Genomic DNA, 19,929 nt, shown 5'->3' with positions numbered 1-19,929 from the left:
TACAAAGTGTCAACAGGCAGCCTTCTATCCACATACGTATATATAGATGTCTGGAATGACACTCATCAAATATTAATGTGGTTATATGTAGGAGTAGATTTTGGATTATCTCACATTTTTTTTTGCATTTTTTTCTGTATTACTTTAATTTTTTATTATGAATAAGCACCATTTTAATTTTTTTTTTTTTAGAGAGAGAATACACACATACACACATGGGGAGGGAGGGACAGAGAGAGAGAAAATCTTAAGCAGGCTCCACAACATGGAGCTTGAGCCCATGACCTGAGCCAAAATCAAGAGTCGGACGCTTAACCGACTGAGCCACCAAGGTGCCCCCACTTTAATTTTTTAAATGTCATTCTGAGGGAGAAAGATAGAGAGGAAGTTTCTTATGGACTGCATATTTGTGTCTCCTTAATTCATATGTTGAAGTCCTAACCCCTAATGTGATGCTATTAAGAGGTGGAGCCTCTGGGAGGTGATTAAGTCATAAGGGTAGAGCCCTCATGAATGGGATTAGCATCTTTATAGAAGAAAACCTAGAGATTAGGAGAAGGAAGGGAAAAATGAAGGGGGGGAGGTCGGAGGGAGAGATGAACCATGAGAGACTATGGACTCTGAGAAACAAACTGAAGGTTTTAGGGGGGTGGGGGTGGGGGGATGGGTTAGCCCGGTGATGGGTATTAAGAAGGGCACAAACTGCATGGAGCACTGGGTGTTATGCAAAAACAATGAATCGTGGATCACTACATCAAGAACTAATGATGTATTTTATGGTGACTAACAAACATAATAAAATAAAATTAAAAAAAAAAAGAAAAGAAAACCTAGAGAGTTCCCTCCCCACTGGGCCATGTGAGGTCCAGTGAAAAGGCAGCTGTCTCTGAACCAGGAAGCTGAATCAGACACCGAATCTGCCAGCACCTTGAACTTCCTTGATTCCAGAACTGTGAGAAATAAATGTCTGTTATTTCAAATCCACTCAATCAATTATATTTCAGTTATAGCAGCCTGAGCAGGCAAAGATACAGTGAGGAAGATGAATAAGTAGGAAAAGAGGCTTGTGATAGAAAGCCCAAGAACAAAGATCCAGCAATCAAGCTCCTGGGTATTTACCCAAATGGGTTGAAAACTCCTGCCCACCCAAAAATTTCCACATGAATGTTAATATCAGTTTTATTCATAATTGCCAAAAATTGATCAACAAACTATAGTACATCCATACAAGGGAATATTGTTCAGCAATAATGAGAAATGAGCTCTCAAGTTACAAAAAGACATGCTTAAAAGCATATTACTAAGTGAAAGCCATCTGAAAAGTCTCCAGACTATATGATTCCATATGACAGTCTGGAAAATGCAGGACAAAGAAAAAGTAAAAAGATCAGTGGTTGCCAGAAGTTTGGGGTAAGGAAAGGAAGGATGAACTAGTAGAGCAGAGGAGATTTTAGGGCAATGAAACTGAAATGGTGGATATATGATTTGGACAGCACAGAGAGTAAACCCTCATATAACCTTGGACCATAAGTTAATAATAGCGTTATCACAACAGGTTCATCAATTGTAAAAGATGTACTACAGCAACGCAAGATGTTTCTAATAGGGGACACTGGGGAGGGGCAGGTAGAGAGGGAGTATAAGGGAACTTTCTGTACCTTCCGCTCAACTTTTCTATAAATCCAAAACTGCTCTAAAATATAGTCTATTGGTTAAAAAAAAAAAAAAAAGGCCCAGGAACAGGGCAAAGCATTCTTGAAATATCTAGGGCAGGTATTTCTTTTTAGCAAATCCTAAGCTTACCACATTCTTCAGAATTTTTTAATGCTTCTAACACCCCTGGGGTACGAACGAGTGTGATTCTGCTCCCACTGCTGAGGAAACTGAGGCCAGAGGGTGTAAACGTCTTGCCCTGGGCTATACAGCAAGTGCATCCCAGAGCCAGGATTCAGCCTGAGGCAGTCCTTACTCCTGGCCTTGACCTGAAGCTGCCTCCCTGTAAAGGGGCAAAGGTGAGCTGGACATCAGTGTTCAACTGCTTCCCACCTCAGAGTAAATTACAATATTGAAACTGGAGAACTCAGTTGCTCTGTAAAGAACTAAAATAAATCTGCCTTACACCGGTTTAATTCCCCTGGAACTGTATCATTTGCTCTTTTTTGCTATAATAGCATGGATTGCATTTAAAATCTCAGGATGAAAACGTTCAAACAGGATAAGCACGATGTCAACAGTCTTTTGATAGGAGGTTCTTTTCCTCTTTTAATTCTTGGGGAAGCGGAGGGTGTTGTTTTATCAAAAAGACTTGTCAAAAAAAAAAAACAAAAATAAACAATAATGGGAATATGATATATTAAAAAGAAACATAAAATGCAGGTTTGTTTAGGTCTACAACCATAGTTGACAATGTTCTCTATTACTATTTTTTACTGAACTCTGAATTAATACAAATACTCAAAAAGTATAGCTTATAAAATGAAGGAAAGAGCAAGTGTTTTGTCAGTTCAAAATATCTTAACCAACCAAACTGTTTTTTGAGTTCCTAGTTTGTAGGAGAACCACAGTGGGTACCGGAGGGAGCAGGGAGGTCAAAAAAGGAGGTCAGGCTTTTACTTCAAAGAGCTTGTGACCTGCTTAGACACATTCAGCACAGAGGAGATGCTGGTTATCTTGCAACCTGTGCTCCATGAAGGATGAGGGTGAAGATTTCCTTGACGCACTGGGACATCCACAGGTCCTCCAGGAATGACTGGGAACTGGGCTGGAGTGAGAGGGATGGCGTTGCATTCTTAGCCATGGAAAGAGGCTCAGAGTCTTTGAAGAGTGAGTTTGGTATGTTTGGGAATAAGAAGATCTATTTTTCTGGGGCAGGGATGTCGAGGAGCTTGGGGCAGTTTGTTGGGAGGGGTCTACAGAGATAAGATGTTGGAGCGTCAGTGACAAATACAGAAGAGTTTTTGCTTGAGTTGAAATGTGAATGAGAGTTACTGCAGGTTCTTGAACTCCCTCAAAATCTTATCTCCACCTCCCCCCAAATGGGCTGTAAATTTACCCTTGATTTCTCCTAAGAAAATCCTGTTCTTTTCCCCACCACCAACAAAAACCATTTATTGGAAGCCTATTTTTTTGCCAGAACAAAAACTCCAGTCTTCTTTACAATCCCCAAAAGTAAATAAGGATTATCCTCATTTACATGAAAAGATGTGAGCATTCAGAAAGATTAAGTGATTGCCCAAGGTCACATTTTGAGAATTTCAAATTTCAGAATTTCCACATACCGTGCATCATTCATTTTATCCATCTGTGTCCCTTTAGCCAAGTGACCTGTAGGACCTTTGCTTCTAGGCCAGATAAATATGATTGATACGTACATAATACACATACACAAATTTTTATTTTACGTTTTGGGGGCCAATCTCTGTCACTGCAGTGAGTCAATATGTAAATGAATGGGCATGGCTGTGTTCACTAAAAATACAAAAATTTGAATTTCATGGAATTTTCATGTCACAAACGTATTTATTTTATTTTTATGCTTTTTCAACCACCTAAAACTGTAACAACCATTCTTAGTCAAGGGCCCTCAAAACAGGCAGGGACTTACTCACATTTGACTTGTGAGTAGCAATATGCCCACCCCTGTTTTAGGTTTATTGATTGGAGCCCTAAGCTAATAAAGCCAAGGTTAAATGTCTTATCTCTGTAGAGACTGCTTGCTTTATGCTGTGAAAAATCCTGTTTTGTTGGCAACAAGCTATTTTCCTACCTGGGCCACGTGTTTTGCAAACCTGTAGGGGATTACAAGGGCAAAGATGGCTCAGTGCAATCCATACAATAGGAAAAACAACATACACGCCCCTCCCACAAATGTTAGTTACTTCCAGCACATTTCTATTATAGTCTAGGTGAAATTTTCTAAAAATGTATTCATTGTAACTTTGGGATTTTAAGAATGCCTCACTGAGAAATGGCACATGCATTCTTCATGTTGTCTAATACATTGTATAGACACTCAGGAAATATTACAGCAGCTCACGTTCAGAGTTCGTTATGTATGTTAGCACCTCTGAGTTTAACTCAGTATTAGCCTGCCCTTAATTCTTTGGATACTTGTTTCACTACATTCATTCATTCATCCCTGTAATCAATGAATATTACACATCTACTATATCCAGTCTTATGGTAGGCACTGGGAATTCAAGGCTGCATACTAAAGTCCACAGTTTTGGGGAGAAGACAAGCACACAGAAATCCCACTGGTGAAGAATATACTAAGTGCCATGGTGCAGATGTGTTGCAGGTGTTGTGAGAACCCAGACCACAGACGGAAGAGCTTTGCCTGGGCGAAACTTTGGAGAGCTAGAGGCTAGAGACCCAGAGCTAGGGGCTAGTGAGTACCAAGGAACGCTTTGGGAGGAGGTAAGTTGTGAACCAACTCTGGAAGGATACATACAACCATGATGCCTCTATCTACAAATGGGAAAACAATACTAACTAAATTGTTACATGAGAGAGAGAGGCAAGAGAGGACTGGGGGATAGCCATGAACCTATTATCTTTGAAATCCCTGTTCTAGCATTGTCAACTTTGAACATAACTAGTAAATAGTCACATGCAAATCACACACACCCTCCCACTTACAGTGTACTTCAGATTCAAAATTTCACGAAAAACAAACATTAATTAATAAAATAAAATAGAGCATAAAATTTAAAATGATAAGAGAATTCAAATTTCCCCTCTTAAATCTGAACTGAAAATAATATTAAGGGTACAGATTTGATTTTTTCGCTGAATTTAAGACACATAAATCCAAACATTTTTGAAAAAGTAGAATGCATTCTCACCTGAAGGACTTTCCTGATTCTTTTTAGATTGTGTATCAAGAGCAGGTTTTTCTCTTTGGAAACACGACCTAACTGTTCATCCAGTTGTATTAACAAGTTTTGAAGAAGAATTGTTGCCATGGTTTCATTGTTGGAAGCCGCCTCCCTAAAAAACAAAACTGTTATTACACAGCAGGAAACAACTTAGTAGAATGTCTACTTTTTTACCATACTAATTTTAAAAGAGATCAATCTATTCCACAGTGACAAGCATTTAAAGGCTTTTACAAATTAAATCGTACACATCAAAGTAGACGCTAATCATTAGGGAAATGCAAATCAAAACATGAGCTACCACTTCATACCTATTAGGATGGCTATTACTGAAAACCCCAAATAATAAGTGTTGGTGAGGATATGGAGAGACTGGGACCCTTGTGCACTGCTGGTGGGAATGGAAAATGGTACAGCTGCTGTGGAAAACAGGATGGAGATTTTTCAAAATATAAGCAGAGAATTACACACAGCAATTCCACTTCTGGGTAGATACTCAAAAGAATTGAAAGCAGGACCTTGAATGGATATTTGCACATCAATGTTCATATTAGCTTTGTTCACAATAACCAAAAGGTAGAAACAACTCCAGTGTTAACTGGCAGATGAATAAACAAAATGTGGCACACATCTACAATAGAATATCATTCAGCCTTAAAAAGAGAAGGAAATTCTGATACATGCTACATGAATGAACCTTGAAAAAAATATGGTAAGGGAAATACATCAGCCGCAAAAGCACAAATACTGTGTGATTCCATTTACATGAAGTACCTAGAGTCATATTCAGAGAGACAGAAAATAGAATGGTGGTTGCCAGGTCTGGGGTACAGAGAGTGAAGAGCTATTGGTTAATGAGGACAGAGTTTCATTATGGGAAGATGAAAAAATTCTGGAGATGGACAGTGGTGATTGCACAGCAGTGTAAATATACTTGATGCCACTAAACCATATATCTACAAATGGTTAAAATGGCATATGTTATGTTACATATATTTTATCACAATAAAAAGTTAGAGGATTATTCAAAGCAAAAAAATTATTGTGCATGATAAATAGAGCTTTAAAGAATGATTATAAAACATAATAAGAAAAAATAATTATTTACACTGCATCTGTAAACTGAAAATTGAGATAAACAACAGGTTTACTTCTTGGCTTTTTAATATTTAGAAATTACTGGGATTTGGGCTTACAAAAAAACCAAGGCACTAGAAGCCTTAAGTTTTCATCTACAACCGATGAAACCAGAAAGAACAATGATTCTCTTCCTTCGAAGAAGCTTTCCAAATCCTTGAAGAAAATTCTTTATCGGCAAGAAGTCACCTACTCAGTCAAAAGCAGATCACAGAATAAATCCACAGGGATAGAGCATAACGCATTTGTACATCAACGTCTAGGGAAAATACAATAATGTTTGATCCTACCAGTCTTGATTTTCAATCCACTGAGCCAACAGATGTCGAATTTCCATAGGAAAGTTGTCATCGTAGAATTGATCTACTTGCTCCAAAAATTTGATTTCTAATTGTTGGACTTGATTCCACTGAGACATGCTATAAATGAAGAGGTAAAATTAGAGTTTAAAAATAATGTTAATAACTGTGGTACATGTTTTTTTCCCTTAGATTTTTTTTTAAAGGTTTTATTTATTTATTTATTTATTTGAGAGAGAGTGAGCAAGAGCGAGAGAGAGAGCACGAGTGAGCACAAGCAGGAGAGAGGCAGAGGAAGAGGGAGAAGCAGATTTTCCACTGAGCAGGGAGCCTGATGTGGGGCTTGATCCCAGGGCCTTGGGATCATGACCTGAGCCGAAGGCAGACACTTAACTGACTGAGCCACACCCCTCTCTTAGGTTTCAAAGACAATGTTGTCCATTAGTTAAGTAACTGAAAAAATTTTTCTTTTATAGTCACCTTATATAAGAAAACAGTAAAGAGAAATGTTTTCAATCCAAAGATAAAAATTCTGAGCTTTTTCCTAAGTCATCCCTTCTAAAGAAAAAAAAGTTCTCTATCCCCAAACCATGTCCTGCTTTGCTCTAATAGGAACTCCAGAACTTTCTCCAGAAAGTTTTCATTCCCCCTCAACAGCTCCAATCTATCACACAAATCTGTGTTCTCAACAAATTCCTTTCCTATCCCTTGCTCCATCTGCACTCTTGACTTTGAGCAACCTGAAGGCAAACATACTCAACTGCACCTTCTCAGACCTCTTTAGACTTTCTGTATGAGGAGCACCCAATAAAAGCTTCTTGTATGTCTAACTGCCCAATCCTTTTTTCTTTATTTCAGATTTGTCTGGCTTCCAGAGTCATACTTATATTCCTAGACCTCTGGTCAAATTTGGTCTTAGCTTTATGAAGAGTTTCATGTATGCATTTTTGTGGGCTCTAATTCTTTCAGTTCAAAATATCTCTGAATCAATACATATTTATATTTCTCCGTATGATGATTCACTATGACTGGGCAGAGCTTTTAAAGTCAACTTTTAATTAGTCTCTGGTATGCAACTGACAGTGGTTAAACCCTCAGGTTAATTGAGGAAGAAACCACACTAGATATGTATTTGGCAGCCTCTCACAAAACAAAAATATGTGTTTCCCCCACGTTATCCTATTCTCACCAATTTAGCAGCTTTAAACATTTCCTAACTCAGGGAGATCAATACGACATCTTGAAGTTACAGTATTTTACTTTTTCCAAAGTCAAAGTTCTGAGAGTTTTATCAGCAACTTTAGATAAAGGAACAAAACTTTTACATGATTAATCACCATAATATCTCAGCCTATCTTGTAGGTAAGTTAAGATTTCCTTTTGCCTACAGAAGGTCATGATAACAGATTTCATATATTTCATATATGGATTCCTCAGGTTTCAAATGGAACCATTCTGGGGCACCTTTTCCCTGATCTAAATCAATAGGGGGATGTTTTGCTAAAAGAAAGGAACCAGGAAAAGAAATAATGTTTTATTTTCATATCACTTAATATCTTGAAGACCTTTACACGCACCATTCTAGGTATATTGTGAGTGTCTCAGTAAGTGCTTGTTAAATGAGTGGCAATTCTGATGTGGTTGTGAATAGGGCAGGTGGAGAGTAAGTTTTACTCCAACTTTAAAAATGAAAAAAAAAAAAATCTGCGTGACAAGTAAGCAAAATGACTCCTACCCAAGATGCACAGCTCCTAAGGACCGATCTGAGGTCTCCTGAAACCAGACACAGTTGTCTTTGCAGATGCTGGAGATATATATAGATATATATATCACAGACTTGGAACATTTGTTCCCATGCTATAATGACATTGTCCTGCTATATCCCTGTCAACTTATTCTAGATAATGGTGAGAGAACATGAGCTGAAAATGCCATTACGATCGTCATTACTACTTTTCTTAAATCCTTGCTATGATTTGGGTGAAAATCTGTTTTCTAACTAAGAATTAACTGGGCTTAACTTGTCCCAAAGTTAGATAAATTACTCCTAGGACCTGGGTCTACCTTCCAGAGAGCTGAACTTAAGGCTGAAGATGGGAAGGATAAGGTGTAGAGTCCAAGGACCTTCTTCTCTGTTGAAGCCTCTAGAAATGCCTTTAGTCATCCTTAGCTCCCTTCTTGGCTCTCACTCTCTAAGGGCTCATTCTCCCATCACAAGAAAACTATGGAATATTTCTTCTGAAAATTGAGTGCCTGTCTATTCTCTTTGAATGTCCTAATATAATGCCCCTAAATAATGCCCCTAAATAAAGGGGCATTTTGTCACGCTGTCTGGGAGCTGAGAGTGCCACGCTGGCTCTGGGACACGCAGCTTGCAATGGAGATGATATGCCCTAAAATACCACTCCCTCTCATCAAAGCCACAGCCACTGGCTACCCCAGCTCCGGACTTGTTTCTGAAAGCCAGGTACTCAATCTAACGTCAGGCACTGTAGCTCAGAGAAGCTAAGAAAGTGAAGAGGGGCTCACTTTCAGCACTTCCCGAGGACACACCTCCGCATCAGCCACAAGTGTCCCTCCCACCGGGCAGATGTGGGGGCTGAGCCCCCGAGTCTCACCGAGAGACCTGTGCCCGAGCGCGTCTCTGGATCATGAAGTCGGACGCTGTGTCGAATCACCCATCCTCACACCAGCTAAAGTGAAGCGACTGTCACAGCACCGAGTGAAGAGCACAGCCTCAGCAGCATCCTGCATAAGCACTTCCTGGCCCGTGCTCCTCCGGAGAAGCAACACGAAGGTGTGCTCTGCCTACTTACCTGGCTCTCTCAGCCCAGGTCCCAGGTTGGTGTCAAGTCCAGAGTCAGAATCGCCCTTCACAGTCCCCAGGACAAAGCCGCTGACGCCATTGTCAGTAGGGGATTTGCATCTCTCCTCCCACTTGAGGCTTTCCTGTGCGTCAGTGTTAGCGTCTCTGGGACTTTACTTGAGTCGGGTCCCACCCACTCTCTATTCTAGAAATGCTAAAGAGCAGAAACAATCAGGCCGAAGCCCCTTTGCAGGGCGCCCTCTCCTCATCCCCACCAATCACTCCTGTAACTGCCGGGGGCCCAGGGGCGTCAGGAGGTGGGTGGGTAGGTGGGGGCTACACACACTTTTCTTCAGTGGTTTCCCAGATAATCTGAGACAACCCCCCCCCCCCTCGCCCCCCAGAGACTTACTTGCCTAGAGGTAAATTCCTGGCTTCCTCCTTTCAGGCTCCACTCACCCTGGTGAGCCAGCCCCTGGGAGGGATAGGGGTGCCAGGACCAAAATATCAAACTCTTAGATCTCACCGTGCTCCAATTCCAGCAGGGTCTGCTCACTAGGAGGAGGACAGCCTCACCCAAAGGTTCGGGCCAGCTCCTGTGCGGGCTACTCACGCCTGCCCTTACTAGCCCAGCATCCTCCTTCCCACCTGCCCAGTAGCCCTGTACCTGGTTGCTATGGGATGCTTTTCTCCCTTTGTGACATGGGCCTGTTCTAGAATCACAGAGCTGGAGGGAGCCTTGGTCTCATCTGATTCTAATGCCTCTTTCGTATCTGAAGAGACTGAGGCCCAGAGAGGTGACCAGAGTCACTCAATGAGTTAGCTTCTGACCCTGGATAAGAGGCCAGGGGTTTGCACACCCTCCCTGGTGGTTTTTGACTTCATCTCTTCCAAGCTAGATGTTAACCCTCGACACACAAGTTCTACTAAAGATTCAGGAAAATAAAGATAAAAATAAAGGAAGATAGACTGAATGAGGCAGAAAGAATGACTCAATTTGTTTATGCATGAGTCTTCAGCAATTCACCAAGGTAAAGGTCTGCTTTCCCACTCTCAGATCAGTCATCAAGCGGGTACACTTACCCAGGGTTCCCTCTCCCTCCTGACATTATTAGCACGATCACGTGCTTAAATTCACCACCCCTGTCCCTCCCGCACACACAAAAATAAGTCGGTTCACTCCAAAGTCACACTCCGCATCACTCTATTCCCTGGTCAGGCAGGCCTAGTCTTGGCTGCTTGCTCACTGGGCAGTTTCCAGGAGCTTCTGCTACTCTGTCCCCACCTGAAGAAAATGCCTAATTTGGGTTATCCCATAAGCTATGGGGCAGAGTCTGGTTTTCTCTGGGGAAGCAATCTGTCCTGAAAAAGTCCACAAATTCTTGGCACTCAAAATTCTGTACAATCTGGCCCCAACCTATCCTGGAATCTCCCCTCATCCCCCCCCCCCCCACACGCACACACACTCCCTACCCAGGAGCCCAAGATCTGAGGCAGACCAATCTGTTCTGCTCCCTAGATGAACTCTCCTATTTCAGTATTGATGCTCCCTTCAACTGCAGCTTCCTCCCCCCATTTGTCTACTTACTGAAATCCTATCCCTCTTGTTTCTAAATTTAATTTTAATTCCAATGTAGTTAACATACAGCGTTACATTAGTTTCAGATGTACAATATAGTGATTCAACAAGACAACAAGTCCATATGTCACTCAGTGCTCATTAAGATAAGTGTATTCTTAATCCCCTTCCTCTATTTCACCCATCTCCCCACCCACCTCCCCTCTGGTAACCCTCTGTTGGTTCTCTATAGTTAAGAGTCTGTTTTTTGGTTTGTCTTTTTTAATTTTTTTGAAATCCTTATCCTTGGTGAAGATTTCACTGATGACTCCAACCCACAGCAACGTTTTCCTGCTCTGAATTCTCATCACACTTCCCATCCAAATGAGTGCTGTCCAAGAAAAATAAAATGCAAGCCACATGCTTAAATTTTCTAGTAGCCACATTAAAAAAGGTAAAAGAACAGGCAAAATTAATTTCAATGCTATAAATAATCCAATAATACAGAATATTAACATGTCAGCATATAATCAATATAAAAATTTTTAATGAGATGCTTTGCATTCCTTATTTCATACCAAATCTCTGAAGTCTGGAGTGTAATTGGCACTTTCAGGAAATCGCCATTTGGACTAGCCACATTTCAAGAGTTTAATAGCCTCATGTGGCTGGTGGCTACCCTATTAGCACAGATCTAGACCACTCATTTAGCACTTTTCACTTCCTGCCTTCCAGTGTTAGTCATACTGGTTTTGCCTGTCTTTATCATCGTTATACTCAACTGTTGAGTGCCTGCTATACAAAGCAGAGACTTCTTTCTCTTCTTCCTTTTAAGGACCTCACCTCGGGACTCCCTCGGCAGTTTTCAAACTGATCTCATGACACCTTTATCCTCTTAAAAATTGTTGACAGCTCCAAAGAATTTTTGTGTACTACTATTCTGTATTAAATTCATATTTACAGTATTAAAACTAAATCTGAGGAAAAAAATTAAAATACTTACTCATTAAAAAATATAAGAATAAACCCATTATGTGTTAAAATAAACATTTTTTAATGAAAAACAGTATATTTCTTATATAAAAAAATTAGTGAGGGGGCACCTGGCTGGCTCAGTTGGTGGAGCATGTGACTCTTGATCTCAGGGTTGTGAGTTCGAGCCCCACGTTGGATATAGAGATTACTTAAGTAAATAAAATCTTTAAAAAAAGTTTTTGTTACATTTTTTAAAAAATTAAAAAAATTAGTGAGAATGAGTGGCATAGATTTACATTTTTAAAAACCTCTAATGTATAGGTTGGGAAAAGACGGCTGGATTCTTATATCTGCTTCTGCATTTTATCTTTTGCAATTGTTTTGGTTGAAGTATTTGAAGAAAATCTGGACTCGCACAGATACGTAATTGGAAAAGGAAGAGCATTTTAATAGCCTTTGCAGATAATGTGGCTATCCTTCTTTGATGCGACAACAAAACTCAATAAGTGGTAGTTTTTTAAGGGTTGGCGCACTGTGGAATGTGAAACTCCATCAGCAAGCTTTAAATATACTGTTACATTAAAATCTGTTGGCATATCTTGTATTTTAAATGGAAATTTTACCCACACATGATTTTGTAGTATCACATATTGGTGTTTTGGAAAACTATGAATCCACTAAATTACACAGGTCTTCTAAATGCTGACACACTTTATCATACAAATCAGAAAATCGTATTAGCTAATATCACCACGGATCTCATTAGAAAAGTATTTTTAGGGGCGCCTGGGTGGCTCAGTTGGTTAAGTGACTGTCTTCAGCTCAGGTCATGATCCCAGGGTCCTGGGATCGAGCCCCACATCCTTGTGGGCTCCTTGCTCCGCAGGAAGCCTGCTTCTCCCTCTCCCTCTGCCTGCCACTCTGCCTACTTGTGCTCTCTCTCTCACTATCTCTGTCTCTGTGTCAAATAATAAAATAAAAAATCTTTTAAAAAAAAGTGTTTTTAAGTATCGGGAAATTGTTAAGCTCAGAGGGAGGATGCAAGTTTTCCAAATTCTAATTTTTGCTTGAAAACTCCAATTTTATTATTGGAAACAGACATTGCCAAGTGTTTTTCCTGAAGTGACAGTTGCACCCTGTTCGTTTTCAGGAAAGTGTCTTCCAGATACCCAAGTTTGAATAACCATAGTTTGTCAAGTCATTGTTCCAAGTAAGAATGATGATTTGTGACAATCACACAAGTGCTTTTTTTTGAGACAATCATCATACCTCAATGTGTATACTTCTCATTTTATGACAGAATATTACGAGACATTAATTTAAAATTTAACAAAATTAATTTTCCTGCTTCATTGAGAACGTTATTGAGTTAAACTGGCATTTAAACAGTTTTAAATGTGTGGTGGTAAAGAGTACAATGACTTCTAGAATAATTTGGCATCGCTGCCTTTGTTCATGCTGAGGCACCAACATTACCCACCATTGCTTTGGTACCATCAGTGCAAATGTCAACAGAGTGAAAAGGCAAAACATTATTATTATAAAAATAGTTTTGAGGCACCTGGGTGGCTCAGTCAGTTAAGTGTCTGCCTTCAGCTCAGGTCATGATCCCAGCATCCTGGGACCAAGCCCCATGTCTGACTCCCCGCTCAGTGGGGAGTCTGTTTCTCCCTCTGCCCCTGGCCCTGCTTGTGTTCTCTCTCTTTCTCTCTCTCAAATAAATAAAATCTTTAAAAAAATTAAAAAAAAGTTTTATTTTCACAGACAGGTGGCTTTTCCTAAAAAAGGTCTTGGGGACTACCTCCCAGATTCCGCAGACATTTATGAAACCTCTGTTTTGTCTACCATATCTTATCCACCACAGTCAGTTTATCCAGTGGTATATCATGAGGGAATCTGTGCTCAAATGAACACTTTTTTCTTTGGTTAAAGCATCTGCCTTAAACCTCTACCTTCCTATTTCATGAACTGAGCCAGGCTTCTAAGAACAGGTATCTCTATGCCCACTTTTCTTTCTTAGAATCAAGTCTAAATAGCCAGGTCCCAATTTCTTGGCCCTACATTGACCCTGGCTTCATCAGTCCCTTAGAGTCAAAAACAAAGAAGAAGGAGGGGGGGGGTGGGGGGTGGAGAAGAAAGAGGAGGAAGGAGAAGGAGAAGAGGAAGAAAACCAAAGAAAAGCACGTTAAAGTGAAATCCCTTTGAGTTTACCAAACTCAAAGATCACAACAGATTCTTCTCCCCCTATAACTGATGCCCAATTTGCCCTAGTTAAATCCCTATTTCTAATTTTTTTTTCTGTCTCATCTTAACGTGGAAATATCAGATTATAGACTTGCAGAAAAACAGATTCTTGTTCTGATTGTGCCACTTTCTAGGTGTACAAAGTCAGATTAGCTACTGAATGTCTCTGAGCCTCAAACTCTGTAAAAATGGGGACATTACATCCCACATGAAATTGCTGGGAAGATTCAAAGATCTAATGTAAGGACTGAGATAAGGGAAAACATTCAGTAATAGCTGCTATGAATAGAATAATAATAACCAGGTCGTGAGGAACTTTGAAAGTGACTCGGTTGGGCGCCTGGGTGGCTCAGTCGTTAAGCGTCTGCCTTCAGCTCAGGTCATGATCCCAGGGTCCTGGGATTGAGCCCCACTTCGGGCTCCCTGCTCAGTGGGAAGCCTGCTTCTCCCTCTCCTGCTCCCCCTGCTTGTGTTCCCCTCTCTCGCTGTGTCTCTCTCTGTCAAATAAATAAATAAAAATCTTAAAAAAAAAAAAAAGAAAGTGACTCGGTTAACCCTCCTCCCTTCTTTCCTCATTCTACAGATGGGGTTTCAAGTGGAGATGAAGAGAGGTCAGCTGAGATAGGCAGGTTCACATCTGTAGATCAGAGGCAGAGAGGATTCAGTCAGTCCTTCTTGACTGCTTTTTCTATCATGTCTAGGCAGAGCTGCTTGGGTGGGAGTCAGCGAGGGAAGAGAAGGGGCTATCACTTTCCCTGATGCTGGTTGTAAGCCAGCTCCGCCTTCTCCCAAGGCTTGTACAAAGAATATAAACATTTGTTCGTTTTCATTTTTGTGGAAGCACCTTACCTGTCCCATCCAAGCTTCCTCTCTAATGTGTCCTAAGGAAACCAGGGGGAGTTAGAGTTTGAAGTTGGACAAGGGAACGTGTACATACAGAAAGACATACTGAATTCGACGGGAGCGCATGTTAGTATCAAACGAGCAGGACAGCAAGGATAATTGGGACAAGACGGTCTGGCGTGGGTCTTAGCTCATCTGAACGCAGGCCCCTCCAGCTCCAGCAGAACAGAGACAACGCCTTTTACAAATGGCTTTAAATCTCCATCTTGTTAGTATACTCAAGTCCAGTTTCCAACAACGGTACTCCCTCTACTGCCACGTCAGGATAATTGCAAGTTACAAGACCCATCGCTCTTTCCAACAATCATAGCACTTCAGCAGCTCTAACTCCATGCCAGACAAAGTACTGAGATTTACATGCATCGTTTTACCTAATCCTCACCATGCTCCACAGCATTAAGTATCATTCTTATTTCTAACTGACAAAGAGATGAGGCTTCATGAGACTAGAGGGACTGGTAAACAGTAAGCTGATGGTAAGGGGCAGTTTCCAGAGTCAAATTCAGGACCGTCTGGCTCCAGAAACACTTGTAATCTTTTGGCTTTACTAAAAATTTTATCTGCTTATATAAGAAAAGAAATAAATGTCTCAGAGAGCTACGGGAGAAGTAAGTTTAAGGACCTAAACACGAATCCCAAAATAGAGAGGCTCATTGTATAGTCTATTAATTAAAGATGATGCGTATACTCTGATTCTCCAGCTTTCCCTTGGGACATATGGACAGTTAGCCATGCATTTAAAAGTCCTGCATGTGTCATGATGGTGGCCACATTGCCAAGAGAGTTCCAAACCATTTAGCAAATTATGTGGTTCTATAGCATCTTGCTTATACTGTGTATAAGGTGACTGCTTCTGCTGAGCCACAAATTGGAAAATGAGTTTCAACAGCAGGCTAGGATATTTGAATTGTAGACTCTTCCCCAAAAATTCCACTTTTCTGGTCAGTTAACCACCTTATTCCATTTAATGTATTTTTCATATGTTGGTCTTTCTCAGAATTGAATATTGAGTGGATCAGAACTACACGTTGGGGGCGGAGCAAGATGGCGGAGGAGTAGGAGACCTGGATTTCGTCTGGTCTCAGGAATTCAGCTGGATAGGGATCAAACCATTCTGAACACCTACGAACTCCGCAGGAGATCGAAGAAAAGAATAGCAGCAACTCTCTGAACAGAAAAGTGACCACTTTCTGGAAGGTAGGAGATGTGGAGAAGTGAATCTGAGGCGATATTCGGGAGGATACATGGCGGGGGAGGGGGCCTCTGTCAGCCGCTACCGGCAAGTGATAGAGCCGTGGAGCACAAAATCGGAACTTTTAGAAGTCGGCTCCGACTGATGAGGGACGTCACTCCGGTGGCTAAGCGGGGGGGTGAAACCCTCGCAGGACAGTGTGGTCTCAGGACCCTCGGGGTCACAGAAAGTCCGGGGGTGCCTGAATGCGGCAGAGCTCCCAGGTATCGGAGCAGGGAAGCCGGCTGCAGAGACGGAGCCCAGGCACGGGCTCTCAGCTCGGGGTTGCCATAAACCGTGATCCGCGGCACAGTCAGGCCACTGCTCCTCCAGCAGGGACCCAACAAGCGGCAGATCCAGGGAGACTCACCTTCTTCCCCCGGGAGGAGAGGTGCGGGAGCACACCGCAGGGATCTGCTGGGTTTGGAGACTCCACACAGGGTCGGGTGCCAGAGATAGAAACGCTCGGTCACAGCCTGGGTGAGCACGGAGCAAGGCTGGAGACCGGGGAGACGGGAGTGACTGACTGCTTTTCTCTGGGGGCTCACTGAGGAGCGGGACCCCGAGTTCTCGGCTCCTCCGGGGCGGAGACTGGGAGACCACCATTTTCACTCTCTGCCTCCAAAGCTGAACGGAAAGCTTGCAGGGAACAAAAGCTCCCGAGAACAAACCCGAGCAGATTACTTAGCCCGGACTGGGCAAGGGCGGAGCAGTTCCGCTTTCGGCAAAGACATTTGGGAACCACGGCAACAGGCCCCTCCCCCAGAAGATCAGCGAGAACAGCCAGCCAAGACCAAGTTTACCGATCAATGAGAGCGGCAGAACTCCAGCGCTAGGGGAATAATGCACATAGAATCCATGGCTTTTTTACCATGATTCTTTAGTCTTTCAAAGTTAATTTTTTTTAACTGTTTTTTTTTTGAATTTTTCTTTTTCCCTTTTTCAACCAACATCTTATCAATCCCTTTTTTAAAAAACATTTTTATTTTTCATTTTTAGAGTCATATTCTATCCCTTCATAGTAGTTACCCTTATTTTTGGCATATATATATAAGTTGTTCTCTCTTTAAAATTTTGAGATAGTTTCTTCTAACAGATCAAAATATACCCTAAATCTCTAGTGTATGGTTTTGTTCTACTCTCCTGCCTGATCACATTCTCTCCCTTTTTTTCTTTCTTTTTTTTTAAATCCTCTTTTCTTTTTTCAAAAAACTTCTTATCAATTCCTTTTATAAATTTTTTTATAATTTTCATCTTTACAGTCATATTCCATCCCTTCATCATATCAACCCTTATTTTTGTAGATATATAAGTTTTTCTACTTTAAAATTTTGGGAGACACTATCTTCTAACAGACCAAAATACACCCAAAATCTAGTGTGTGGCACTGATCTATGCACGAGCCTGATCATATTTGATCATATTCTGTTTTTTTTTTTGTTTTGTTCTTTTTTTTATCTTTTTCTTTTTTTTTTTTGCTTTTTCTTTTTTCTTTCTTTCCTTTTCTTTTTCCCCCGGCTTCAGGTCTTTTCTGATTTGTTTAGAGTATATTTTCTGGGGACGTTGTTACCCTGTTAGCATTTTGTTCTCTCATTCATCTATTCTCCTCTGGACAAAATGACAAGACAGAAAAAATCACCTCAACAAAAAGAACAAGAGGTAGTACCGACTGCCAGGGACCTACTCAATACAGACATTAGTACGATGTCGGATCTAGAGTTCAGAATCATCACTTTAAAGATACTAGCTGGGCTTGAAAAAAGCATGGAAGTTATTAGAGAAACGCTTTCTGGAGAAATAAAAGAACTAAAATCTAACCAAGTCAAAATCAAAAAGGCTATTAATGAGGTGCAATCAAAAATGGGGGCGCTAACTGCTCAGATAAATGAGGCAGAAGAGAGAATCAGTGATATAGAAGACCAAATGATGGAACATAAAGAAGCTGAGAAAAAGAGAGATAAACAACTACTGGATCACGAGGGCAGAATTTGAGAGCTAAGAGATACCATAAGACGAAACAACATTAGAATAATTGGGATTGGGGGGTGGGAGGATGGGTTAGCCTGGTGATGGGTATTGAGGAGGGCACGTTCTGCATGGAGTACTGGGTGTTATGCACAAACAATGAATCATGGAACACTATATCTAAAACTAATGATGTAATGTATGGGGATTAACATAACAATAAAAAAATTAAAAAAAAAAAAAAAGAATAATTGGGATCCCAGAAGAAGAAGAGAGAGAGAGAGGTGCAGAAGGTATATTGGAGCATATTATAGCAGAGAACTTCCCTAATTTGGGGAAGGAAACAGGCATCAAAATCCAGGAGGCACAGAGAACCCCTCTCAAAATCAATAAAAATAGGTCAACACCCCGACATCTAATAATAAAACTTACAAGTCTCAGAGACAAAGAGAAAATCCTGAAAGCAGCTCAGGAGAAGAGATCTGTAACCTACAATGGTAGAAACATTAGATTGGCAACAGACCTATCCACAGAGACCTGGCAGGCCAGAAAGGACTGGCATGATATATTCAGAGCACTAAATGAGAAAAATATGCAGCCGAGAATACTATATCCAGCTAGGCTGTCATTGAAAATAGAAGGAGAGATAAAAATCTTCCAGGACAAACAAAAACTAAAGGAATTTGCAAACATGAAACCAGCCATACAAGAAATATCGAAAGGGGTCCTCTAAGCAAAGAGAGAGCCTAAAAGCAACATAGACCAGAAAGGAACACAGACAATATACAGTAACAGTCACCTTACAGGCAATACAATGGCACTAAATTCATATCTTTCAATAGTTATCCTGAATGTAAATGGGCTAAATGCCCCAGTCAAAAGACACAGGCTATCAGATTCAATAAAAAAAACAAGACCCATCGATATGCTGTCTGCAAGAGACTCATTTTAGACCCAAAGACACCCCCAGATTGAAAGTAAGGGGGTGGAAAACCATTTACCATGCGAATGGACACCAAAAGAAAGCTGGGGTGGAAACCCTTATATGAGACAAATTAGATTTTAAACCAAAGACTGTAATAAGAGATGAGGAAGGACACTATATCCTACTTAAAGGGTCTATCCAACAAGAAGATCTAACAATTGTAAATATCTATGCTCCTAACATGGGAGCAGCCAATTATATAAGGCAATTAATAACAAAGGCAAAGAAACACATTGACAACTATACAATAATAGTGGGGGACTTTAACACCCCCCTCACTGAAATGGACAGATCATCTAAGCAAAATATCAACAAGGAAATAAAGACTTTAAATGACACACTAGACCAAATGGACTTCACAGACATATTCAGAACATTCCATCCCAAAGCAACAGAATACACATTCTTCTCTAGCACCCATGGAACATTCTCCAGAATTGATCACATCCTAGGTCATAAATCAGGTCTCAACTGGTACCAAAAGATTGGGATCATTCCCTGCCTATTTTCAGGCCACAATGCTTTGAAACTAGAACTCAATCACAAGAGGAAAGTTGGAAAGAACTCAAATACATGGAGGCTAAAAAGCATACTACTAAAGAATGAATGGGTCAACCAGGAAATTAAAGAAGAATTAAACAAATTCATGGAAACAAATGAAAATGAAAACACAACCGTTCAAAATCTTTGGGATGCAGCAAAAGCAGCCCTAAGAGGGAAGTATATAGCAATACAAGCCTTTCTCAAGAAACAAGAAAGGTCTCAAGTACACAACCTAACCCTACACCTAAAGGAGCTGTAGAAAGAACAGCAAATAAAGCCTAAACCCAGCAGGAGAAGAGAAATAATAAAGATCAGAGCAGAAATCAATGAAATAGAAACCAAAAGAACAGTAGAACAGATCAACAAAACTAGGAGCTGGTTCTTTGAAAGAATTAACAAGATT

At 40.7% G+C, this 19,929-nt stretch overlaps 1 protein-coding gene across 5 annotated transcripts in view; it reads right to left on the bottom strand.

Moving 5' to 3' along the window:
* The window catches only part of STAT4 (signal transducer and activator of transcription 4), a 95,709-nt gene extending 79,272 nt beyond the window's left edge, over window positions 1–16,437 (bottom strand). For 4 of the 5 annotated variants that reach the window (XM_032405966.1, XM_032405994.1, XM_032406003.1 and 1 more), the window contains exons 1-3: window positions 9,133–9,247; window positions 6,308–6,436; window positions 4,848–4,992 (exon numbers count right to left, since the gene is read on the bottom strand). In XM_032405966.1, coding sequence (XP_032261857.1) covers window positions 4,848–4,992; window positions 6,308–6,435 — 273 coding nt within the window. In that variant the 5' untranslated portion in view covers window position 6,436; window positions 9,133–9,247. Of the gene's footprint in view, window positions 1–4,847; window positions 4,993–6,307; window positions 6,437–9,132; window positions 9,248–16,403 lie in introns of those variants that run through there. The other variant, XM_032405975.1, reaches the window with a different exon arrangement.
* Window positions 16,438–19,929: the final 3,492 nt, after the last annotated feature.

Source organism: Phoca vitulina, unplaced genomic scaffold, assembly GCF_004348235.1.
Source record: "Phoca vitulina isolate PV1807 unplaced genomic scaffold, GSC_HSeal_1.0 scaffold1, whole genome shotgun sequence".
Taxonomy (NCBI): Eukaryota; Metazoa; Chordata; class Mammalia; order Carnivora; family Phocidae; genus Phoca; species Phoca vitulina.
This window is presented reverse-complemented; position numbering and strand designations above follow the sequence as displayed.